The 26109-nt window shown below is 31.1% G+C and overlaps 1 protein-coding gene across 1 annotated transcript in view; it reads left to right on the top strand.

The window, feature by feature from the left end:
• Window positions 1–407: 407 nt before the first annotated feature.
• The window catches only part of LOC140443428 (putative inorganic phosphate cotransporter), a 46289-nt gene continuing 20587 nt past the window's right edge, over window positions 408–26109 (top strand). The window contains exons 1-3 of the mRNA XM_072534682.1: window positions 408–553; window positions 18556–18698; window positions 23186–23498. Coding sequence (XP_072390783.1) covers window positions 523–553; window positions 18556–18698; window positions 23186–23498 — 487 coding nt within the window. The 5' untranslated portion in view covers window positions 408–522. The remainder of the gene's footprint in view (window positions 554–18555; window positions 18699–23185; window positions 23499–26109) is intronic.

A 26109-nucleotide genomic window follows, 5' to 3' on the forward strand; every position in this document is an offset into this window, starting at 1 on the left:
AACCAAAGAATACCAGAGATGGAACTACCTAAAATAATAATGACTGAAAGAAATAAGAAAAAAAGTTATAACAAAAGTTATATTATAAGTAAAACACGATATGAAAAGGATGGAAAAGATACAACAGAACTTAAAATTCAAAATTTTAACAATAAAGCAAAAATCAGGAAAGATTTTTATGATTAAATTTTCTACTTCTAACACTGCCAAATGCTTGTTAATCTTGTTAAGCGTATTGATACAAACAATTAAAACTGAATTAATTGCCTTGACTAAAAAAAAAACCGAAGAATTTGTGACACGCCGGCATATTGTTCTCCTTTTATTCTTGATAGTTATTATCGTGAATATCAATTATTAAAACAAAAGATACTTCAGGAAAAATCTACGTTTGTTTAGATATCTCAACTTTTTATCTTACGTTTGATGATTCCCTGCGATCTAAAATCAACTTTTATAGTATGACAAGTTACAGACTATGTGTGACACATTTTACAGTAGGTGATATTTAAAAAAATTAAAATGAGCAATACAACAGATCTCAATAAACCTGGTAAGAAGAATATATATAAGCTAGTGTTTGCTTGTAATTATTCGTTTCATACGATATATATATACATATATATATATATATATATATATATATATATATTTATATATATATATATATATATATATATATATATATATATATATATATATATATATATATAGACATTATATTTTTTATTTTATTGCTAAGGACTGTAACTGTAAAGACTATTATTTATGGGCATTCTTATTTAAAGTTTTAAAATTACGTCTTGACTGTTAATCGTATAAAAAGTATTCTTAATTATATATTGTTGGCCATTTTGATTTGCACTAAATTAAATCTAATTATTACAATTCATTGTAAATACCCATTTCTAATCTGACTCACAAATAGATAAATTCTTTTAACTTTTCAAATCTGTATTCCTTCAACTAACGTTCGTTTATTTTCATCCGTGTAACTTTTTACGAAATTTTGTACTACCTCTCACAATTATGTATTGAGTCTTACTTTCTTGATTCCTATATTATTTTCATTTAGCAAGGTTCCTTAAAAACATGTCGATTATTCCCATTATTCACTGTCTTCCTTGATTCTAAATTTTTTTCAACATTTTTATCATTTGTTTAAACTCTTGCTCATTCTTCTTCTTCTTCTTTTAGTTCAATGACCGTTATCGATCGTTGAATATCCCATTCTCCAGCATATTCGCAATCGCTACTTTATTGATAGCCGCTCTAAATAATTATGTAGTCGATTTTCCGTACCATTGGATTAGATTTTGCAGCCATGATGTTCTTCTTCTACCAGGACCGCGTTTACCTTGGATCTTTCCCTGAATGCTCAGATGTAAAAGTTCATATTTTTTAGAGTGTCTTATGTGACCTAAGTATTCCAGTTTGCGTCTCTTTATTATATTGACCAGTTGTGTTGTTTGGTTCAGCCGTCTAACGATCTCTTCATTTCTAACTCTGTCGACCAAGATTATATTTAGTAGTCATCTGTATATCCACATCTTAAAGGTTTTTAAGCGTTTAAGCATCGCTTAACTTGCTCATGCTTATGCCATGCTTACATTTCGTCTGGCACTGGCACTTCGTTCGAGCACTGGCTCCAGATATCTACTGCTAAAGTTGTAGCAATGTGTCATTTTAACTCATAGATCAATACCAAGACCGTGTCAGTAAAGTACGTTTCTGATTTTTACAAATATAGATTGGGTTCATTCCCTTCAGCTGAATCTTCCGAGATACACGAGTTTCTTTACTCTATCCAGTACGGAATCTCCGAATTTTTTTCACCGGCATCCTGTATCTAATTTTGTTAGCTATCATATATTTAGTTTTCCTAACGTTGAGTTTTACTCCATACAGATCGGAGGTCTGGTTTATTTTATTAATTAGATTTTGAAGGTCTTAAGTGTAATTAGCCAACAATAGGCTATCGTCGGCATATCTATTATTGTTCATGGTTAAACTATTTACAGTAATACCTTCTGATATGTCGATTAAAGCTTCCTTAAATATTTCATCTAAATACAAGTTAAAGACTAGAGACAAGAGTATATAGCCTTGTCTCGCTACACTTTTTATATTTATTTCATTCAACAGTCCTTGTTCAACTTTTATTCTTGCCACTTGATGCCAGTATAGATTTGTAATTATTTGTAAATCCAATCCAGCTGGTTTCAATAGTTTTGGCTATATAGGACCTTCTCAAAAGCAGCCTTTTCAAAAGCAACTGCGCTTCTCTTGAACCCAAATCACTCCTAAATCGGAAACGAGTATAACTAAATATCTCCCATAATATCCTGTAAATTCTGATCTATGTTACTCACAGAAAGACTAAGCTTAAGACTTAAGCCAATCAGCTGGTAATATACAATAAGTCATATATTCTGCAGAAGGGACAATACAGTGCTTTAATCCGATTTTCTCCCAAAAACTTTAGTATTTAAGTACTGACTTCTTAATAGCCAAGTCAGATATATTCCACATGTAACCTCACATTCTGTTGCAGCTGAACTAATTATGGCAATCATTGTATACTGTTCTTGTTTTTGATCCTTATATAATTCAGAAATGTAATTTTTCCATTCTTTTACCCATTCATTGATATCTAATATTCTGTGTACGTTTTCGTCTTCTAAGCTTTTGAATAGTGTTTTTTTTGTTTTTTTTTTAATTGCTTGTGCAGGTGAATTGTATCATGTTTCTTTTCATGGTGCTCAATTTTATTACATTCTCTTCTATAAAATTGTGTTTTAGCATGTCCTCTCTTCTGTTTGTCTTATTATTACGTAAGTACTGTTGTATTCGTGTTTTCAAATACGGGAATACACGCTTAGTGGCGAAAGGCTATGGATAGGGATGACTGAAGAGAAATTATTGAGGAGGAGGCTAGGCAGGGTTGTAAAGCCAGACTGATGATGATATTCTATTAGTTTTTTTTTATGTTTAATTACTTTAATAATTGCAAACAGCTCCTAAAAAACTAACTAACACCGCAATAAAATAACTTTGTCCTGAGTACTAAGTATATCTTAAATAAACTCCTGATAATGAGCTTGATCAAAGTATTGCCAAAGAAGAACTTTAGAATTTCACCGATTTTATCAGAGCACAACCATTCTACGGTATCCCAAAATCAAACTTTATATCCTTCTGTCCGATACTCAAAAACACTCTAGAGCTTCAGAATACAGAATTCTGGATAATCACATTATGTTCTTACTTGATACCTACTGCTTATTCATATACCATGCCTTTAAAATGAGTGAAATGTACAAAGCAAAATGAAGATTTTGCTAAAGGTTCTATGTGTTTTTGAGGAAATATTTTGGAACAAAGTGTAAATCAAAATGTACAGACATTTAAGCAAAAAATGTATATAAATAATATTCTCTTAATTTCTAGCTCGTGGACATATTTATTTCATAATTAATTTAAGTTATTTTGCGCACTTTAGATAAACAATCTTAAAATAATTCCTCTAAAATAATAAAAAACAGATTAAATTATTAAATTAATGGACTAATTAGATTTGTTAACAATATGTATTAATCATGTTATCTACAATAAGATAAGATTTGATTAAAATAATACAAAATAATGAGTTTACAATTTCTTCGGCGGTGCATAAATTTGTCTTACTAGGTGTTTTCCGCACAATAACAGTAAATCTATTTAAACTAAAGAATATCAGGACAAACTTTAATAAAGAAACTTCTACATTTGGTTTGAATAGTATTAGTTAGATCTCTGTTTAATCTCTCATATACATTATCAGAATTAAGCAATTCGAGACATAGTTCTAAATATCTTTGCTTCTCCAGAACTACAGTTACATTATATTTGTCTGAAGGCATGACAATAATGTTAGTGTTTTCACTAAGAAATTTACGAGTTTCAGGTAACGTAGTTCTGAAAAAATTAAAGTTATTTTTGTTGTTGTTTTTATGTAAATAGTCAGTTATGATGTACGTAGATTTAGCTATGAGTATGTCCCGCTGCAGTGCATCAGTGACAGAATGCATAATTGTTTCAACGTCAGCCAACATATCCTTGATAGGGATATCTTTACCTACGATAGGTTCTATACTAAACTTAGGACCCAAAGACAAAAATCTAGAAATATCACCTGGTAAAGCTACATTGGAAAGGTTCTTAATTCAATCTTGAGCTGAACTTAAAGCTAACGACAAAGCCAGGTTGTATTAAGAACCTTTACAATGTAGCTTTACCATATGATATTTCTAGATTTTTGTCTTTGGGTCCAAAGTTCATTATAGAACCGATCGTAGGAAAATATATCCCTATCAAGGATATGTTGGCTGACGTTGAAACAATTATGCATTCTCTTACTGATGCACAGCAGAGGGATATACTTATAGCTAAATCTACGTACATCACAACTGACTATTTACATAAAAACAACAACAAAAATAGCTTTAATTTTTTCAGAAATATGTTACATAAAACTCGTAAGTTTCTTAATGGAAACAGTAACATTATTGTCATGCCTTCAGACAAATGTAATTTAACTGTAGTTCTGGAAAAGCAAAGATATTTAAAACTATGTCTCGAATTGCTTAATTCTGATAATGTATATGAGAGATTAAACAGAGATCCAAATACTACTATTCAAACCAAATGTAACAACCTCATCAAGGAATTATGCAGTTCAGGACAAATAGATGATGTTACAAAGAAAAAATTAACCTGTTATAAAGGAGCATACCCAAATTTTACGCTTTACCTAAGATTTATAAACCACAGCTGTCAGTGCGTCCCATTGTTGCATGTATTGGTGCTCCTACTAATTTATAAGCATCCTTTTTGACTGACATATTGACCAATGCATATTTGTGTCTAACGAATACTACATTAAAAATTCATTCGATGTTTTTAACAACTTCAATAACTATCAGTTACCTGAAGGCTATGTTATTGACAGTCTGGATGTAGTCTCATTGTTCACTAATGTACATCTAGATGCAGCTTTAATAGCTATTGAAAACAATTGGAATTTCTTCAGTTCTAATTCAAATATCAGCTTTTATTATTTCAAAAAATTCATCTCATTTCTTTTCAACAACACCTATTTCACTTTCAATAATACTGTGTTTAGAAAAACACAAGGAACTCCTATGGGAGGTACTATCTCTCCCATTTTGGCCTTTTATGTGATGGATCATTTACTGTATATGGTGATCTTAGAATTTTTCTTCTATATTGCTCTTGTAAAAAAGTATGTGAATGACTCAATCTTTGTTATTCCTAGTAATAATTCCACAGAAATTCTCTAGGTATTTAACAGTTATGACCCTCTACTACAGTTCAAAATCGAACATGAGGATGATCTATGCTCAGTCCCCTTTCTTGATACACGGTTCATCAGAACCCATAACAACTCCCTGAGAATCGACTGGCATAGAAAACCTCATAGTTCTGGACGTTTTCTTAACTATTGGTCATATAGTCATTCAATAAAAATCAATTTGCTGAAGCAAATGAAGGCTAGAATTACAGCTATCAGTGATCCTTGTTTTCATCAGAAGAACCTGAGAATCCTTTATAACTTTTTTTATCAACAATTCGTACCCAAAACACCTAGTCACCAAGATATTATTCAGTTTGACCCCTAACATAGTACGCCAAAATGATGAGATGCAAATTATTGTCACAAGCGGAGAACCGAAAGCGAATTGCTTATATACTTCTTTAAAATATGTTAAAGACATAATACCCAGATTGGCAAGATTGTTCAAGGATACCACCAACTTAAAAATAGTCTTTCTCATTAACTTTAAGATCTATATTTTCTAAAGTTAAAGATAAGAATGACAGGATTGTTCCAACGTTGTCTACCAAATTCCATGTAACAACTGTAATTTGGTACATGTGGGACAAACCTCACGCAATTTAGGTAGTCGTTTAATTAGTCACCGGAGTGATAGCAGATTATATCCTGAAAGATCTGCTCTTGCAACATCTTGGAACATGTTAACAAAGAACATCATAATATGAATTATGAATCGGTCAGAGTTTTAGCTACAGAGCCCAACTATACTAAAATACTGTTCTTAGAAATGGCATTCATTTTTTAGAATGAATGCAATGAACAAAAGGAGTATAAATCAATTAAGCACCATTTACTCCTACCTATTATATTTGGATAACCATTCTCTATTCCAATGATGCCTCAGCAAATGATTCATTGTAATGTTCCAACTTTCAGTCTATCTTAAAGTATTTAGTATACAATTTTAGTTTTTTAACTTCAAACAACTTTCTGGTATTTTGATTTGTATTCTATCAGTAGTAGTACATAAGAAAAAGAAAAATAAAAGAAGAAGTGGTGTCATTTACAATCTTCAGAAATGACATTTACTATTAACCTTACATATCATAGTTGGCCGCCATACGTGTCTTTTAAATTGTTTTTAATTGTCTTTTTCTTATGTGTCAGTGTATATAAGAATTTGTCAATTTGGTCTTTTAAACCATGTATTTTTTAATATTTGACTCAATCAATGAGTGGTGCGTAAAATTGTCACCTGTTAGTAAAACATCCATCAAAGACAAATCTCAATAACGTAAGTTAAAAAAACCTTTACTCCCTTTAATATATTTTTCGAGGATGCTATACTAACAGTCGAACTTTATTTCAGTTTTTCCTGATGATGAAAATAAACATTTTCGAAAGCTCAAAGCTCATATATATATATATATATATATATATATATATATATATATATATATATATATATATATATATATATATATATATATATATATATATATATATAAAATAAGTTAAGTTTTAATGTTTTGCAAATTTGAAAATTTAATGGATTAACCTCATGTTGTAAGTTTTTTTACTAGTTTTATACAATGCTATTTAGTTCTAATTTCGTTGTATTTACTAATACCATATTTTAGCATATCCTGAAGAAGCAAATAAATTTTGCGAAAGCTTGATTTAAGAACAAAGAGTTTTACTTTCCTGCCCTATTAATGACTGCAACCTCAAAATAAAACTTTATATTATATATATATATATATATATATATATATATATATATATATATATATATATATATATATATATATATATATATATATATACCGGAGAAATGAGTACGACTGTTGAATTCTATAATAAATGTAGTTCACTATGATAGTGGAGGGTTCTCCGTCAAAAGTTGAAGAATACACGAAAGGATATCAGCTACTTCATCTTTTTATTGAAGACGTTTTGTTTAATATTTGGTACACATTATCGGTTTATCTACAAAATTATTTAAATATACAAACATCCATGATACAAGTAATTAGCACCTTTAAAAAGATATGCAGCATAGATCGAATTCCATCTTCCATCTTATTATGCTGCAAAAATTATCTTCCGCGATGAGGTCCATTTTTTAATTAATGAGTTCGTCAACACACAGAATTGTCGACTTTGGAATTATACCAATCCAGAGGAGTATATTTTTTTGAGAACGACGTTGGCCAGGCAATCACCGCCAACGGCGAGCACTGTAATTACATTATTACCAATTTATTTTAGGACGAATTGGATGATATGTACTAATGATAACACTGGATAATGCATGTTTTTCGACCGAATAAGGAATACCAAATCATGGGAAAAACATATAATCTTTAAAAATATTATGTAATTTGAATCACAGATGATTACGTTATGTATGTATGATGAAGTTATGATGAATAACAACATTTTGTTGAGCATTATTTGTTGACAGTAAACAAGTGTGCTTTTCTTCATAAATACTACCTGCTTCTGAGAACAGCAACTCACCATATACACCACTGACAGAAGACGATAGATAAATCGTATGGTTTGACGTCTGATTAAGATGAATAGTTTTCAAATAAAATCAATTCTTTGCTCCTCACTCATTGCATTAAGACAAGTATCCTGTCACGCGCCAAATGCACACATCTTTTGCCGAATATTCGGCGCTTCTCAAATCACTATTAGTAGACTAGCATCTCTAACTCATTATAGAAGTTTTGCATTCAACATATAGTCACAAATGACATGTGGTTACAACAGGAAGGCACTACGTTCCACACAAACTCTGTCTAGTGGGGTTTTCTTAAGTCGCAGGTCTCTGCAAATAAGTTAAAAACCATAACCGCTCTCGAAGCTAACATAACCTAGACCATAGCTTAAATTCAGCCTGATTTATGCCCCAGAGTAATCGCCAATGGGAAATTTCAAATGGGGGCAACCTAGCGAAGCCACGGTTGATATATGAACGATAATATATTCCATATATAATGGTATTAAAGGGCCTTTCAAACAAATAAAAATTTCTATGATATTTCATATAAAGTTTATTATATTTAAAGTAAAACATCAAAGTTCTTAAAGGCAATATATTAATAATTTATTATAGAATAGAATAGAAATATGCTTTATTGTCACTGAAAATTTTACAATTTTATGGACAAAGCTTATACAAGTTAAAAAAAAGTAATAATAACAATAACAATTAAAATTTACTAAAATTACACAAAACGTCAATATCACAGAATAAAACATAAAATATACAATCCATTGCAAAATTTCACTATATTGCAAATTGCATAATAAAACCTTACGAACTAGTTTACGAATAAGTTTAAGCTGCTGCATGTGATACCCAAATATATAATAAAAAATACTTTGTTACTTGTACCTAAACGAACTGTATTTTCTTAATTATTCGTTGTGAAATTCTTCCACTAAATAATAACGTCTTTCAGATAGTTAGGCTTTTGTCAATTTACGGAACTTAAGGAAAGAAGTGTTAACCACAAAAATATTAATAGAAAAATGTAACGAATACAAGTTTCCAGTTTTCCTAGCATTTGTAGACTACGAAAAAGCTTTCGATACCATAGAACACACGGCCGTAATAAACGCAATGCAAAATTGTAGAATAGACAGCAGATATATTAACTTAATAAAAGAAACTATGAACCAAGCTACAGCTACATACTACCTTAATGAAAATGAACACACGAACCCTGTACCATTAAACAGGGGAGTCAAACAGGGAGATACTTTATCACCCAAACTGTTCACCTTATTTTGGAGGACGTTTTTAAAAAAATAAATTGGAAATATAAGGGAATAAACATCAATGGCCGCTACCTCAGTAATCTACGATTTGCAGATAACATAATCCTGATAGCTACTAACCTACAAGAAATGCAAACCATGCTTTTAGAACTACATACCGAATCTTCTAAAATAGGACTGAAAATGAATTTAAACAAAACAAAAGTCATGCACTCCGAAGACACCGTGACAATAATAAACGATAAAGTTATAGAAAAAGTTGAAGAATATATATATACTTAGGACAAAAAATAATACTAAATAGGGAAATTCAAGCTGAAGAAATAAAAAGAAGAAGAAAGTTAGCTTGGGCAGCATTCGATAAACTGAACTATATACTCAGAAATTAACAAATTCAATTACATCTTAGATCTAAAGTTTTTGATGCATGCATTATTCCGATATTAACTTATGCGGCACAAACATGGACAATCACAAAAAAGAATATGAATATACTTAGAGTCACTCAACCCGCGATGGAAAGAGCAATGCTAGGTATATCACTTAAGGACAAGAAAAGAAACACATGGATAAGACAGAAAACCAAAGTCACCGATGTGGTGCAAAAATCATTAAAGTTGAAATGGGAATACGCTGGACATGTAGCTAGGAGCAATCTAAACAAATGGCACAGATCAATTTTAACCTGGAGACCATACCAACACAAAAGACCCAGAGGCAGACCTCCTATGAGATGGACAGATGATCTGAAAAGGACTGCCGGGAAAAATTGGCTACAAGTAGCGTACAATAAAAAACAATGGAAAGGAAGACTTAAAGAGGCTTATGTCAGATATGGACGTGAATGGCTAGATGAAGAAGAAGAAGAAGAAGAAGGAAAGAAGTTGTAGATTTAAGTTGCAAAGGGAGATGGTTTTATAATTTTTTTGCCGAATATAATATAGATTTCTTTACTACCTCAGTAGATGGGATCGGTAAATACACATAAAAGCTTGAATTTCTAGTGGAGTAGTCATGACTAGGTCTTGCTGGAAAAACATATAGGTGTTTACGATTAATTAAGCAATCAGTTTTTAGAATATATAGAGAGGGAAGAGTTAAAATCCTGTGATTTTTGAAGTAGCTTTTGCAATGTATTATTGTACTGAGGCCAAAAAGATACAGTATTGCTATTTTTTGTAATTTAAAAATAACATCAGATTGGGCAGCTGTACTAGAACACAAAAAGGAAGGCCATATAGAAGATGAGCCTCAAATAAAGAAAAGTCTGTTATTTTGGAAGATGCTGAATTGATTTTGTTCGAAACATATCTTATTGCATAGCAGGCTGAGGCTAGTTTCTTACTTAACAAATTGATATGAAGGGACCATTTAAGGTTGCTGTCTATAAAAATACCAAGAAATTTTACAGAATCAATTATACTAATCTGGCTGTTATTAAGAAGCAAGGGTTAAAGAGCTCCTTCATAGGATAATGCTACTGTCTTATCCACGTTAAAAGAGAGTAAATTAGAGTTGGACCAGGTTTTTATTTTAAGTAGATCAGAAGTTATAATTGCGTTGCAATATTAGAGTTCTTTCAGGTAATACTGGTATCATCAGCAAAAAGAAAAAAATTTTCCATCGATTTTTAAGTTAGTGATGTCATTTATAAAGATAAGGAAGAGTAGAGGACCCAGTACTGAACCTTGTGGTACTCCACATACAATGCTTTTGTGACTAAAGTCAGTATCATCTGATCGAACTAGTTGTTTGCTATTCCTCAAATAAGATTGGAACCAATTCAAAGAAATACCTCGAATTCCGTATAAATTTAGTTTTTTTATCAAAATGTCATGATTTTCACTATCAAAAGTTTTGGCATAGTACACAAAAAACAGTGGCAGTATAAAGATTATTGTTTAGTGCTTGATAGACCTCAAGTAGTACAGAAAACATAGCATCGCTGGTACATTTAGATATAAAGCCAAACTGACTTTGTGATAAATTGTTGTTTTCAACGAGAAAGGACATAAGTCGGGCTTTTATAAGTGTCTCAATAATTTTGGATAGGACAGGTAGTAAGGCAATAGGTCTATAGTCGCAGACATTAGATTTATCACCATCCTTATGAAGAGGAACAATAATGGCAGAGTCTTTAGGCACTCTGGAAATATACCCTTTTCAAAGGAATCGTTAATTAGTAAGACCAGGACTTTTAACATATTATTTGTGAGATTTAAAAAAAATTTATGGATAGTCCATCAGTACTACAGGAAAATTTGCTTTTGATACTACTGATCGATTGGATCAGTTCAGATTTATCAACTGGTCTTATAAAGAATGAATTAGAGACCTTTTTTGAATTGGGGAGACAGGAAATAGGATATTGTTGTGGTAAAATAGCTGATGTTATATTTTTACTCACATTAACGAAGTATTTATTTAGATTTTCATGGATTGGAAGAGAAAATATTTGAACTGTGTTAGTTTTATTTCGAAGATCGTTTATTATTGACCAAGTTTCCCTTGCAACATATTTAGAGCTTCCCAGACGATTCTCATGGTACATTTTTTTAGCTGTTTTGATAAGTTTTAGATAGGTTCCTCTGTACTTGGAGATATATTCAGTGACAAAGACATTGGTAGTAAATTTCTTGATGTACAGTAGTAAATGCATATTCTTGGCTGCTATGCGGATACCCTTGGTAGTCCAGGGTTTGTGATGTTTTTACTTAATTTTTATTAAAGAAAATGCCTTATTAAAAATACAGACAAGCTTATCTAAAAATTTACTAAAATTATAGTCCACGTCCACAGAGGGAAAGTGCGATCCAGAAGTCAAGCACAAATTTTGGAATTTACGAAAGTTCTGGTCTGAAAAAATCCTACCTTACCGTTGGGTTTTCGTGGATTGTTTGTTAAGAATGTTAAACTTGGTATATACTGCTTAAAGGACAGAGAATCCTGATTTAATAATTGTAGAAGGTACATCAAGGGATGAGAAATCTGAGACAATATAATCAATTATGGTAGATGTTGTTTTAGTAATTCGTGTAGTAGAATTAACGTGCATTGTAAAACCATACGATTCGAATATATTGTGTTGACTTATTTTATTGGATGACTTTTATTTTGTTTACTACAAATGTTTTCTATCATATCATTCAGAACACCAAATACTTTATTATTTACGTGCTTCTGCTTTATACTCTATAGGTTGCGAAGGCCATTCTCCACATAATGTGCATATCTAGAGAATATTCATTTTTTAGGTTTTGTCATAGTATAAGTTTAGTTCTTTTCCTCTTCACTCTTAGTACTACTTTTTCTCCCACAACTTGACGTCACTATCTACAGAAAACTTATGATGTAATATACTTAGATAACTTATTTTTGATTAGATTATATGTAAATTATTTAATTTCTAATGACTAACCTGTAAATCCCATATCCACTAAGATATTTTTTTGACTGTATTCATTATGTAAAAATAATTTTCCGTGACAAGTCATAACTAATTCTTCTTTATCTTCTTCTATTGAAATATTTTCTATTTATTTTCTCTATTTTCTTATTGAAATAATTATTATTGCATAGTAAACTTTTGAATTGTTGACTTCATATGTAACATATTCATAGAATATATCCACTTCTTTATCGATATGAGAACTGAAACCTAGGTCTGAATTATTTTAAAGTTTGTCCCTTTTGTTCAGTTTTGTAATAATCTTCCTAGTACTAATAAGACCCTATTTTAATTGCTGGATTTTTAGGCATAATCCTGGCATTGTATGTTAGAATATGCAATGCTCGTCATCTTTTGTAGCCTGGTTCAGTCTAAAAAAATTTAAAACTCTCCATTATTTGCCTTATCCTAATGCTAAGAATATAACGAAGTGTAAGTAATCAAAATAACTGCCGGTGACTAAGAGCTATCTTGAAAAGTCTTACGATTGATAGTTGCATCATGATAGTTCTTAGCAAGTTAATTTCTGATATGATATGATAGCTTCAATGTTCATCGAAAGGTGAAGGAAATAGCTAAATAACCAAAGAAGGTAAGAAGAAAGTATGGGAAGAATACTTGGAGAAGCTTTTCCATGACCTTAGAACAATACAAGAGCCCACCATTGAAGAAAATTCAGGTCCCGAAATCCTATCAGAAGAAATAACGGCAGCCGTCAGACAAATGAAAGATGGAAAGGCACCGGGACTTGATCAAATTCCTGCAGAACTGTTGAAGCTATTAGATGCAGAACAAATAAAAATAATAACTGAAATATTTAATGCAATATACAAGGCAGAAAAAATACCAGTAGAGTGGCTCAAATCGGAGTTCGCACCATTGCTCAAAAAACCAGGAGCAAAAGTTTGTGAAGACTATAGGACCATAAGCCGAATGAACCATCTGCTGAAGCTGTTTTTAAAAGTCATCCACAAAAGAATTTACCGGAAATGCGAGAAACAAATTGCGCCCAATCAGTTTGAATTTGTTAACGCCGTTGGTACGAGGGACGCTTTATTTAGCGTGCAGGTATTGCTTCAGAAATGTAGAGATATCAGCTGTAATGTTTTTGCATGCCTGATTGACTACAAACAGGCTTTCGATAGAGTCAGGAATAAACAAATTATTGGAGTGCTAAAGAAAACAGGAATTGACGGAAAAGACTTAATAATAATAGCTAACCTGTATTGAGTTATTTAAAAGTTATTTATATTTATTCTAGAGATATATATTAAAAAAAAAAACTCATTGTCTCCAAGTAAGTAGTGCTTTCAAGTCCTCCCCCTTTTTAAATTTAATGTGTCTTTCGTCCCCCCCTTTTTAAGTGTTTTCTGTATGTTTTCTGTGTGTTTTCTGTGTGTCTTAAAGTGTCCTTAATTTTTAATTTTTTAACTTTAAATATTGGACTTTACAACCATTTGCCACATATTACAACAGAACTTTATCAAAGAAATTTGATAATTACAAGTTGATAGAATTGCACAACCACACAATTTGTACATCTAATCTCATTCATTGTCTCACAACTTTCACCTTCTAAAATAAAATCTCAATAAATAACACACATTTCATAAATATATCTCTAGAATAAATATAAATAACTTTTAAATAACTCAATGGTATAGAACATTACTTTCATCAAACAAACAATTACATTACACCTATCTCTGCTTCATTGGATAAAATCTGTCTCCTCAAGAACTTCCCCATTTACTGTCAAACAATTACAATAGCAGACTTAAGTTCTCCAATCAACAATACAGGTTAGTTTGAACCATGTTCTTTCACCCATCAATTAATAGAGTACCGGCATCATTTATTTAACTTTGTATCGAGACCTGAAGATGCTTTGCATATTGTAGAAAGCGAAACCGGTCGTCTGGATAGTTAAATTAAATTGATTGTGAGTAAGTCTAACTTATTATTTCTTTTACCTTTTGAAATGGACTCACACAAGCAACACATACATATTTTTTTATACTTGGTTTGTAGTCATTGATCCTACTTTTTACCCCTGGTCCATCTCTCCCAAGCTACTGGTCCATCTCACCCATACACGTCTGGGTGAGATGGACCATGCAAAGTTTTGGAAAAAATGCAATGTAGCCTTTATTAATAATATTAAGTTAGAAAATAAACTATTAAGGGTATAAAACTAAATTCTTTACCAAACGCTTAAATAATAATGTTAATAAGTTGACAAATATAATTTTAGTGAGAGTCCAAAGAAATGTGGTCCAACTCTCACGGACTTACCCAAAGTATTTCCTAAAGATAAGAGAAAAGGGTACCACCGTTAAGATATACAAAATCCTCCCCTCCCAGAATGAAATTGTTTTCATTTATTTAAGTTCTATGTGATCAAAAATAAGGCTCAGCTTCATTTTAACCTGTCGCACCTCCCAGACCCCCTACTCCCCCAATTTAATAATTTCAAAAAATTCACACACATAGTGGAGGCTTTTACAAAACTTATCTATTTACATAACCTAAAAATTAATTTTTTGCTTCCAAAAAAGCGTAAACCTTTTTTTGAGGTGGCTACAGGTCCAAGTTTTTTTATTTTATATATTTAATCAAAAAATATATTTCCGATTTTTTTTAGATTTCACCATTTTTCATCTTCAGCGTCTGCACCATCTTCAAAAATCCAAAAAACTATTTTTTTACGGGTTTTGGGGGATTTCTTCATTTTATAGGCTTCAAAAACATAAAATCAAGGTTTTTGTGGATTATATATATTTCAGATATTAGCCGGTTTGATAGTAGTAGAATGATAGTAATAGAAAACTAAATATATTTTAACATGGCTCTAACTAATTCAAACTTATGTGAAGCTGAAAATAAAATATATTTCCTTAGAATATACACAGCAATAATCATACCTTTTATTATTTTGTGTTTTTATTATTCATTAGTATATCTAATTATTTCCTTATTATATCAGTTTGATAAGATATAATTTTTAAAATCAAAGGTAATAACTAGTTTTACTAATGTATATTGGATAATGTGTTAAGTTATTTTTTACTGATAAAAATACAGCATGATCAACACATTTTTTCATTTTTTTCAGATATCTTACTATTATTCACTGTCCTCAATTTGACGCAATATTTGCTTAAAATTTATCTAAGTTATCTGTCCATTATTTTTCTTATGTACTATATATTGAATCAGATCTCATTGCAACAGATAACAAAACAATTTCTACTTTTATTACATATATTTACATTTATTAAATTATGTGAAATATAACTAATCTCTAATTTATTTCGTTTTTTTAATAATCTAATTCGTAATTTATAATCTGAGTGATTTTTAATTATCTTTCCAGATTTGATTCAGGTATCCTTTTGCTGTTTTTTTTCTGGCATCTCATCTTGAACCACTTTGGTGGTCTTTTGTTGGCATTTAGATCACCATATTAGTGCACCATACGTAATCATAAATCTGACTGCAATTATATATAGCCTGTACATCTGTTTGGGTTTCAAACCCCATTTTTTTTACATACCCTTCGACATGTCCAAAGGGAAAGCTTCGCTTTGTTGGTTATTCTGACCAAATGGGCGTTCCATGTAAGCCGCTTATATAGAATTATTCCTAGACACAAAACGAAAGCTGGAAGTATTCAAACGAAAAGTCCTAAGGAAGATATTTGGAGCTATTAACAAAAATAAAGTATGGAAATATGAAGTATCCAGATATAACCATGAACTCTACCAACTGTTCAAAGAGGCACTGATCTCAGAATTCGTTAAACTTCAGAGACTTTGTTGGACTGGTCATGTAGTGAGAATGGAGACTGGAAGATTGCCAAAAAGAGCGATAGTAAAATGTAGGGTGCAAGACTAAAAGAAAGACCACGAAAAGGTGGTAGGATGAAGTGGCAGTGGATGCGCAAAATTTGCTAGACGTGAGAACCTGGAGAAGATCGGCGCAGGACCGGCAATTTTGGAGGCACAGTTTGGAGGAGACCAAGGCTCGATTTGGGCTGTAGCGCCAATGGTGTGATAAAAAGAGCATAGACGCCATTTCTTCTCTACAATTCTGTAACTAGCTTGGATATAATAACATAAAAATTTTCGATGTGAAATTTATCTAATCCAGATAGAGTACTGGCTTGTATACTTCCATCCATTAACTTTTTTATAATTGTCCATCTTATTGTATCAGGATATTCTATTTATTCTATATTACCAACTTTTTAGTATTACTCTAAATTTCAGAGAACTGGTCTCGAAATCTACCAACGAACGGAGCATATATTATATCGTACTGGATAGGGAAGGTTTTGTGGTGGCACTTTTCTTTGATCTCTCAAAAGCATTTGATACGATAAACGTAAGAGTTGCTATAGAGAAGTTAAAAAATCTTGGTTTTAGGGGTCAGTTCTCATTATGGCTGTCATCTTATATACATTTTAGGAAGATCCTCGTTAAACTTAGTGACTCACGATCAGATTATGGTGATATTTATATTGGAGTTCCTTAGGGTTCAATATTGGAGCCATTAATATTCCTATGCTATATTAATGATATGCCCAGATATGTCAGTTCAAATAACATATTTATGTATGCAGATGGCACAACTATTGCTACATCTGCTTCAAGTGCCGAGAAATTAACTGTTAAACTGAATGTTATATCAGAAGATTTTACAGAGTGTTGTAAAAAAAAATGCTTTGATTGTTCATGCTAAAATAACCACATGCAATTCTACTATAGATTAAATTCAAGTTACCAGTTTTCTATAAAAGTAAATGATAGCCTGGTTTATTCTATAACTCCCACCAAACTTTTAGGTTTGTATCTTGATAGTAAAATGAGCTGGGAATCTCAAATTAATCATGTTTGCAAAAGAATAAATAGTAGTTATCACGCAATATTACAATTAAGGAGTTTTCTTAAAAAGGAACAGTTATTGAATGTTTATTATGCAAAATTGTTTATTCTCCCTTGACCTTCAATATAAATCTTTGGGGTAGTGAATGCTGCAAGAGTCTGAATGAAATGTCTCTCAGAAAAGGATAATTCGGTTAATTTTTAATTTACCATATAGGCATTCATGTTGACAATATTTTAAAAAATATAACATTTTAACAGTAAGTTCTATTATATATTTTTAAATGTATACTACATATAAAAGCCAATATAACTACTTTTCATTTAAACTCTGATTATCACCAGTACTCAACTAGGCAAAATGACTTCATCAAAGTACCAAAACATAATACAGCACGATTTGAAAAATCCCAGTATTATATGGGTATAAGACTTTTCAATCATCTTTTTAACAGTATTAAATCTGAAATGAATTTAAATAAATTTCGAGGTAAATTAAAATCTTTTCTATTGCAAAATTGTTTCTATAGTGTAAGCGAATATCTGGGTGATGTAAATAATTAATCCTATGTACTTTTTAACTTTTAATTCTGAAATTGTGATGTTTTATAAGTATTTATATTTTTTATTCGACTTATTCTATTTCATGTAAATGATCTTTCAGGATAAATAAATTATTATTATTATTCAGATTTAGCCATATGGCTCACACTTCCTCTAAGGGGAAAATTCACTCATCCCAGATACCTACGGTATCAAAAGGATTGAACTCTGGTGGGACTCTTTCCGTGTTATCGAGCCCTAGGTGACTTGGTATGCTGAAGTATCTCCCAAAAATTTTATCATTTGAAAAAGTTTCTAGTTTTTTTTTTAATTTTTTTAATTTTATTTATTTTATTTTATTATTATTATTATTATACATTTTTTTTAAACTTTACTAAACATCTAAATATATTACAAATATAACATTTTACATCTAGAATTCAGTTACGCTGCATCAATTTAGAAATATTTTTCCAAGGTGGTGCCATTTTGAATTGTATATACTAAGGGTTTTGGTTATTATTAATATACTATTAATATTTTAGGTCTGCCTCGATTTGGCGAGAGACACCGACAAATTATTTTATTATTTTGTCTCATAGCAGTCGCCGTAGCAATGAGGGTTCAGCTTTCAGTTGCGGTAGTAGCGATGACTGATCCAACAGCTTCGCCAAATCCAAATGTTCCAGTAAGTTTTAAACAAACATGTTTTACTATAGTATAGTCTTGAAATTGTAGACAATAAATTCCAAAAAATGGTGATGATCATTCTGGAGTTATGGTGATAAGTTATTCTGAGTCTTCCAGTAGTCTACAATTTTTTTTGTAAATTAGTTATTTTATCAAGACTTTAACTTTACATTTAAAAATAAAAGTTTGTTGTTGCTATTACTAGAGTAAATCATTACTATATGCGACCTGAAGCGTTTAACGCGTTTTTATATAGTTTCAATAAATATGGAAGGCGAAAATAGTCAAAGAAAACGTCATCGGAAAATTTTTCGGAAGGTGAAAAAACTATTATATAAAACGTGTATTGTGCACTCCGTGAAAGGATTGGAAATATTAACGATAGAAATGTTAAGATTTTCTACTTGGTGAAAATATATTCAAATTTTTACTACTATGCTTTTAACAACTTGCAAAGCAGACCGATTGATAAATTAGTCGACAAGGGAATCAATCATTTACATTCCACATGCCGTTTATCACAGCAAAAATTGTTAGTGAATTTAGTTTCTAGTACTCGAATCCGAGTAAAAAACTAAACAGAAAGACGCGATTTATCTCGATTATGCGATTAAGTCCTCCAGAGCATGTTGTTAAGTCCTCCAGAGCATGTGATTAGGCCTTTCATACAGCTGCAGTTATTCTTCTGCTGCATATTATTATTATTATTTCAGAAATTATCCAATAAAATATCCAAATAACCCAATAAATTCTCCAATAAATTCTCCAATAAACTCTTCAACAAACCCAATAAATTCTTCAATAAACTAGAATATAAGAACAGCTTTAGAGAGACATCAAAAGGTTTTAATTTTCTTGCCAATTATTTTACAAAAACTATAATTAAGCAAATAGCAGATGGCAAGGGTAAAGAGAAATAGAATAATTTTTAAACTTCCTGCATGCATATAATTGAAAACGTGGCTTTAAAAGAAGTGAGGTTATGAATATTGAAAATGATGTCAGAATTATAGAATATAGATTACAATGAAAGTACTCACCCCAAGAGATTTCTGCAGACGATAAAATGAACCTTAAAATAATTTTTGCTATCTTTTATAAATTTCAATTACAGACAAAAAAGAATAGCCCATCATGAAAGTTGATTGACAGAAAGTAAGTGGGATATTATAATGAAGTATAGCACAGATGTCATAGGACGTATGCCTATGATTGAATTAGCTTTTCTGTCAACATAGAACAGAATATTTACTAGAGGACAGAAAGAGAGAGGGCGAATATTTATTTTACCGGAAAAAAAGAGAGAGGGAAGAAAGAGAAAGAGAGGGCACCAACTACTTTTTAAAGAAAAAATAGTAAAAAAGAAACTGAAGATTAAGGAATTAATAAATTAATAAAGAAATTAAAATAAAATAATTATGTAAATATAAATAAATAAAGATGTGACGTTTATAACGTTACAACTGCTTATCTATTTCACTCTCTTTGCCTCCTCTATTTGTATCTTTTACTCCAAGGTACTCAAAATCTGTTATCTTCTCAAATTTATACTCTTCCTCATTCGTTTTTAGAGTAATTCATTTATTTTCTTTTGCATTTTCCCCTCTTATTTTCAATTACTTGGTTTTTTTCTTGATTTATGGACAGACCATATTTTCTAGCTTCTTCAAATTTTGTAAACATTTGTTGAAGTTCTGTTCTTAAGCGTGTGAGAAATACCGAGTCATCTACAAAATCTATGCATTGTTGTCTTTTGTTAAGAATCGTGCCGCTTGTCTGGATCCTGACTAATTTAGATATTTTTTCTAGTATTATGTTTTCTGTTTTTTAAAATTTAAATAATATTTTTGAAATTGCATAAAGTAATTTTATTAATTATTTATTTTTTTATATTTTAAACAAATTTAACATATAGCTAAGTTTGTCCCTAACGCCACCTGTTACCGTACTAACAAAGCATACGTTGTTTACTTCTGACGTACGTGTCAAATTTAAACCAAATTTAAAAAAAATAAATAGATATCATTTAATAGTAACTTTACGTAACGGTTACTTTATTAGTAACCTTACGGAAGGAATAACTTAGTAAACAAGTAAATTAAATGTATTAAAAATATAATGCAAAGAAAAAAATGTTGACTTACGTAAGAAACAACTTAGGACAGAAATATAGATAAATGAAATATGTAAATGTGAGAGTAAAATATGGAAATATTTCTAAGTGTTTCTTGACGACTTACGGAAGAAACGACTTAGAGTGGAAAAATAAAATACTCAAAATATAAAACGAGAAATGCAAAAATGAAACAGATTATAGAAATATATCTAAGTGTTTCTTGACTTACGGAAGAAACAACTTAGAACAGAAAATAAACAAGAGAATCAAATATAGTAAAGATGTAGAAATATTGCTAAGTGTTTCTTGACTTACGGAAGAAACAAATTAGCATAAAATAGAAAATGAAAGAGACAAATGTATTAAGTATTTTCTTAACTTAAGGAAGAAAATATCTTAGATAAAATATCGGAAATAATAATGCAACAATGATTATGAAAATATTTCTAAGTGTTCTTTTGACTTACCGGAAAAGAACGGCTTAGACAAACAATTAAAATAACAAGTCAAATATTCAGAGAAATATTTCTAAGAGTTCTTTGACTTACCGGAAAGAACTACTTAGACAAAGTACAAATCAAAATATAAAATAGAAAAAGCAAGATAAATATTTCTAAGTGTTCTTAACTTACGGAAGAACAACTTAGACACAAAATACAAGAAAAATAAACAATCAAAATAATCAAATAAAATATCAAACAATCAGTACATGAACAAATATAGATCAATGTAATATTCTAACCTGAAAAGGTCTGAATATATAATAATGCTAAAATAAAAAATGGTATATAGGAAATCAGAAATAAAACAATAACTTAGTTGGAACAATAATAGCACCGACTAGGTCTACAGTAGAAGAGGCAAGCTCGACTGATCGATGAGAGAAAATCTACCTGCTTTTATGTAAAACAAATTCTTTGTTTTACGTAGCAAAAGTGGAATTTCCCTGCATCGAGTCATTAGAAATTTGGATTTGGCCAAACTTGGAATTCCCAAGTATTTTGACCAATATCCAAATTCCTTGATGCGTCCGGCACGGCTGTCAGCTCCCGACCGACACGCCTCCGGAGGACAGACGAAGCCATTTTATGGCACTAGTTGCCTAACGCTCCGCTCAGCATTTTACTGTAGAGATAAAAAGTAATAAAGCTCCAGTGTAGAAGCTTCGCTTCAAAAAACACGAAAATTGTCTGATGATAAATATGTCATTCAAGGCGTTTGGTATCGGACTCGAACACGTCCGAAAAGCGATTGTGACGAAATTTATAGATAACCAGGTAATTTTTCAGGATACTTACATTAACACCAACAAAACAATTTTTATATTGTCTGACGGAACTTGTTTTCCAATTTTCCTGTCTAACTGGTAAAAATTTTCGGGAAAATTAGAGGAAAAACGCACCAGAACCAAAAAAAGCCGCAAAAGGAAATCGTGTCAGACTCGGCCTAATTAAGTGATACTCAAAGTTTGGAGAAAGTACCTATCATAAACTTTTTTGCCGACAGGCACTCTAACTAATAACTTTCTAATACGTTTAAATCATAAATTTAAATCGATAACTTTTCATCATAGAAAAAAAATCGGTTGCCTGTAAAGTCGGTTTTACGGGCGAAGATTTTACGTGACAACGTCTTTTTCTCGGTAGAATATTTATTGATATGACTGAATCGACTGAATTACGATTGATTGCAGAGTGATTTAAACTAATAATTTACTTAACACTATCAACATTTGTCAATAGTATGACATAACCTATAAACTCAGTTTCTCAACTTTTGTATCAATCTAACAATTAATCAATCAATCATAGTTTACGATAATGAAATATTAGTGTACAATTATTTACCTTTATTGTTGTAGTTGTTGTAAATGACGAATCTAAGCACTCCACATTTTCACTACAGACACAGCTGACGATACTTTAACCACACGTGTGAACTTGTATTATGACGCTTTCTCGGTTTTCCAACGCCAAGAACGCTCGAGAAAGACAGAGACACAAGCACGCACCGATTCAACGCGCCTAATTCTCTAGTGCTGCGCGCGCAGCGGACCGATCATGTTTGAGTGGGAGAGAGACGCAAGGCATTCGCCGGTCCGGCGGGCCTCTCTCTCGTTCGGTGACTCATCGTAACAGACGTGAGCGGGCGTTACACTTTTTCATGAGTGACTCCGAGCCACAACCTAATTTAAGACGTTGTCACGTCAAAAAATTTTGCAATAAATAAACATGTACATTAGAATAATATGTACATTCAAGTGCTGGATAAGAAAAAGAATCGTTTTGTTTTTTCCTTTTAGATGATTATGGTTGTATCATTCATATACGGTAGATGCATGGTTACCAACATTTTTTTATTTTTTGTAGGTATATGACTGGACGAATAAAAGTGTTATCTTGTCATCATTCTACTGGGGTTATATTGGGCTGCAATTATTTGCAGCGGATTGGGGCAGAAAATACGGATCTAAACGATTTCTATTAGGATCGATGACTATAAATTTTACAGCTGTAGCTCTGGTCCCACTTCTCGCAGAAAAATTTGGATCGTACGGAGTAATGGGTTCAAGAGTGGTTCAAGGTTTATGTCAAGGATTTGTTTACACTTCAATAAGTAATTTACTTGGCAGATGGACACATATCACAGAGAGATCAAGACTGGGAAGTTTAACTTTATCAGGTCAGTTATTAAACTAATTGAGTAAATGTTTTTCAAAAAGAGTTACTAACATAAAAACTTTACACAACACAAAACAGAAATAATTTTATTATTTGATAGCAGCTGAATTTTATCGCATCATAAATCGCTTTACCTTTATTTCCTTGTCAAACGGGTTAAATTAATTATGTTTTTCAACAAGTTTATATCTTAGGTTATTCTAATATCAACCCCTGCTTTTGTTAACAAAACAAAAACTTAACTTCTTAACAAAAGCAGCAGCTACCAAACTGAGAGTCACGCAGAGCAGAATGGAGCGGTCCATGTTAGGAATAACTCTGCGAGACAGAATAACCAACGAAGACATCAGGAGAAGAACCGGAGTGACTGACATCATCGAGAAGATAGCCAGACTAAAATGGAGATGGGCAGGACACATAGCCAGAATGACAGATGGTGGATGAACAAAGAGGTTATTGGAATGGAGGCCAAGGGAAGACAAGAGAAGCGTCGGTCGACCACCTAAAAGATGGACTGACGATTTAAGAAGACTCAATAAAAACTGGATAAGCGCGGCGCAAGATAGACGGGGTTGGAAACATGAGGAAGAGGCCTATGTTCAGCAGTGGACTCTTGAGGCTGGATGATGAATATCAACCCCATTCACAAGCCCTGATCATTTTATTAACCTAGGCTTTCTTTAATAAATTCTTTTTTAGATTAATTTTCCAATTAATGTAAATTTTTTTCTATTTCAATTTAATTAATTAAATTTAATTTTTAGTTAATTTAAGTTAAAATTTAGGTCAGTCTATGTTCTTATACATTTAACGCACCGGTTATTCTGTAAAACATTTAACGCAGCTGAAGATAGGAACCCATGTAAGCATCTAGTTGATTGTGTAACGAGAAATCATGAACCTTTGTAATAGAGCAACGAAAGGAGAGAAGAAGAACTCACTCAGTTTTAGTGAAGTTCTTTATTACACTGAGAACTTATAGTGGCTTATGATCTTGTTTAGGTATACCCACTTTAAGTAAGGATGGCCCATTCTACACTAAATTAATTTTTGTTTATGATTGAAGTTTTTACTTGCTGGGTCCCTACATATATTGATTTACCTTGTACTTTTTTATTGACTGCATACTGTCACTAGATGTTCAAACATTGCCTGTCTCGGTGGACCGCCAGAACCAGCTCCCTAGCGGCCGCCACTTGACCCCCGACCTGTTCAATATCTCAAGCGTGAATCAAAATGTTTCACACTTCAACGGAATCTCAGCGGTAAGAATTACCCCAGCTACTTAAACTCGAATAACTCGGTCGGTGCTTTCTAGACGCAAATTAAATAAACAGTTTGATCTTTATTCTATTCAAAGAGATACTAAAGTATTTATCTTCTAATATTTTTTAAAACGCAAATTAAAATCTTATACAGAATGGAATTTGAAATACGTGAATTAAAACTTTATAAAGATCGGAATTTAAAAATGTTACAAATCTCACATTAATTAAATAGATAAATCGATTTTAATAAATTGAATAGAAATAATAAAAAAATGTACCGTTTAAATAACCTTCAAAATTAATTGCTGTCTATTATTATAATATACTTATTTTCCATTTTTTTCCTTTCTTCTTAATTTTGTCTTTGTACACATGCATTCACCGTGGTTCAGTAATCGCTAGATCTTTTTGTGATGGTCCACGCTCCGATGTTTTGCAATTGATTTTTTTGATCGATTCTTGTCACTCTTCTTTCGTCCATTTTGTTAATGTGGTAATTCTGCTGTTTGTTTTTTAATTCTCATTTATATGTATGTCTTATGATTTCACTTCTTTTTCTAACTAGAAATATCTTTCCGGATTAGAAGTATATGCATCTCTATGGTTTTCAATTGTCATTTGTTTTTGATTTTTCTGGTGTAATTTCTGCAATATAATATTATGGTAGATGTTACAGCTGTTGTAGAATATTGATTTGCCTTATTTTTTTGCAGAGATTCTTAATTTGGCCCCGATGCCAATATTGTTATTTTATATTGCCATTTTTGTTTTCGTATTTCGGTTATATTATCAATAAAACTGGATATTTTTGTATAGATAAAAATAAAAAATATTGGGATCAAACTTCACAATTAATTTAAAATGTCTGTTAGATAGAAATACTATCAAAAACATTTCGCTATCTGATTGTGTCTGTCAATTTGTCTGACATTGACAGACACAAAATTTAATTGTTGTTTGTTGTGTATATTTACATTATATATACACATTTGAACTTTCTTAAGATATTTACAAGTTTTAATTTATAATTTAACATGCCTAACGAGGCTCAAGACAAATCTGAACAGAACGGAAAAATAATAATAATATTAATAAATATTCAATATATTTAAAAAAGGAACATTTTTATTTTCGAGAAAGAAAGAAAAAGAAAATATATCTTCTGTCTCTCTCTTAACTATATCTTACATATGTAATGATTTTGTCAATTCAGTCCCGTACAAATGTCCAACGTTGAATGCGCGTATAGAAGTATAACTTCAAAAATTTTTATTAAGCTTTTATTTAGCCAATTTTATTTATTTTTTAGGTGAATAATGTAATCATGAATTTTGAGGTTTCAAA

The sequence above is a fragment of the Diabrotica undecimpunctata genome, chromosome 6 (genome assembly GCF_040954645.1).
Source record: "Diabrotica undecimpunctata isolate CICGRU chromosome 6, icDiaUnde3, whole genome shotgun sequence".
Classification (NCBI taxonomy): Eukaryota; Metazoa; Arthropoda; class Insecta; order Coleoptera; family Chrysomelidae; genus Diabrotica; species Diabrotica undecimpunctata.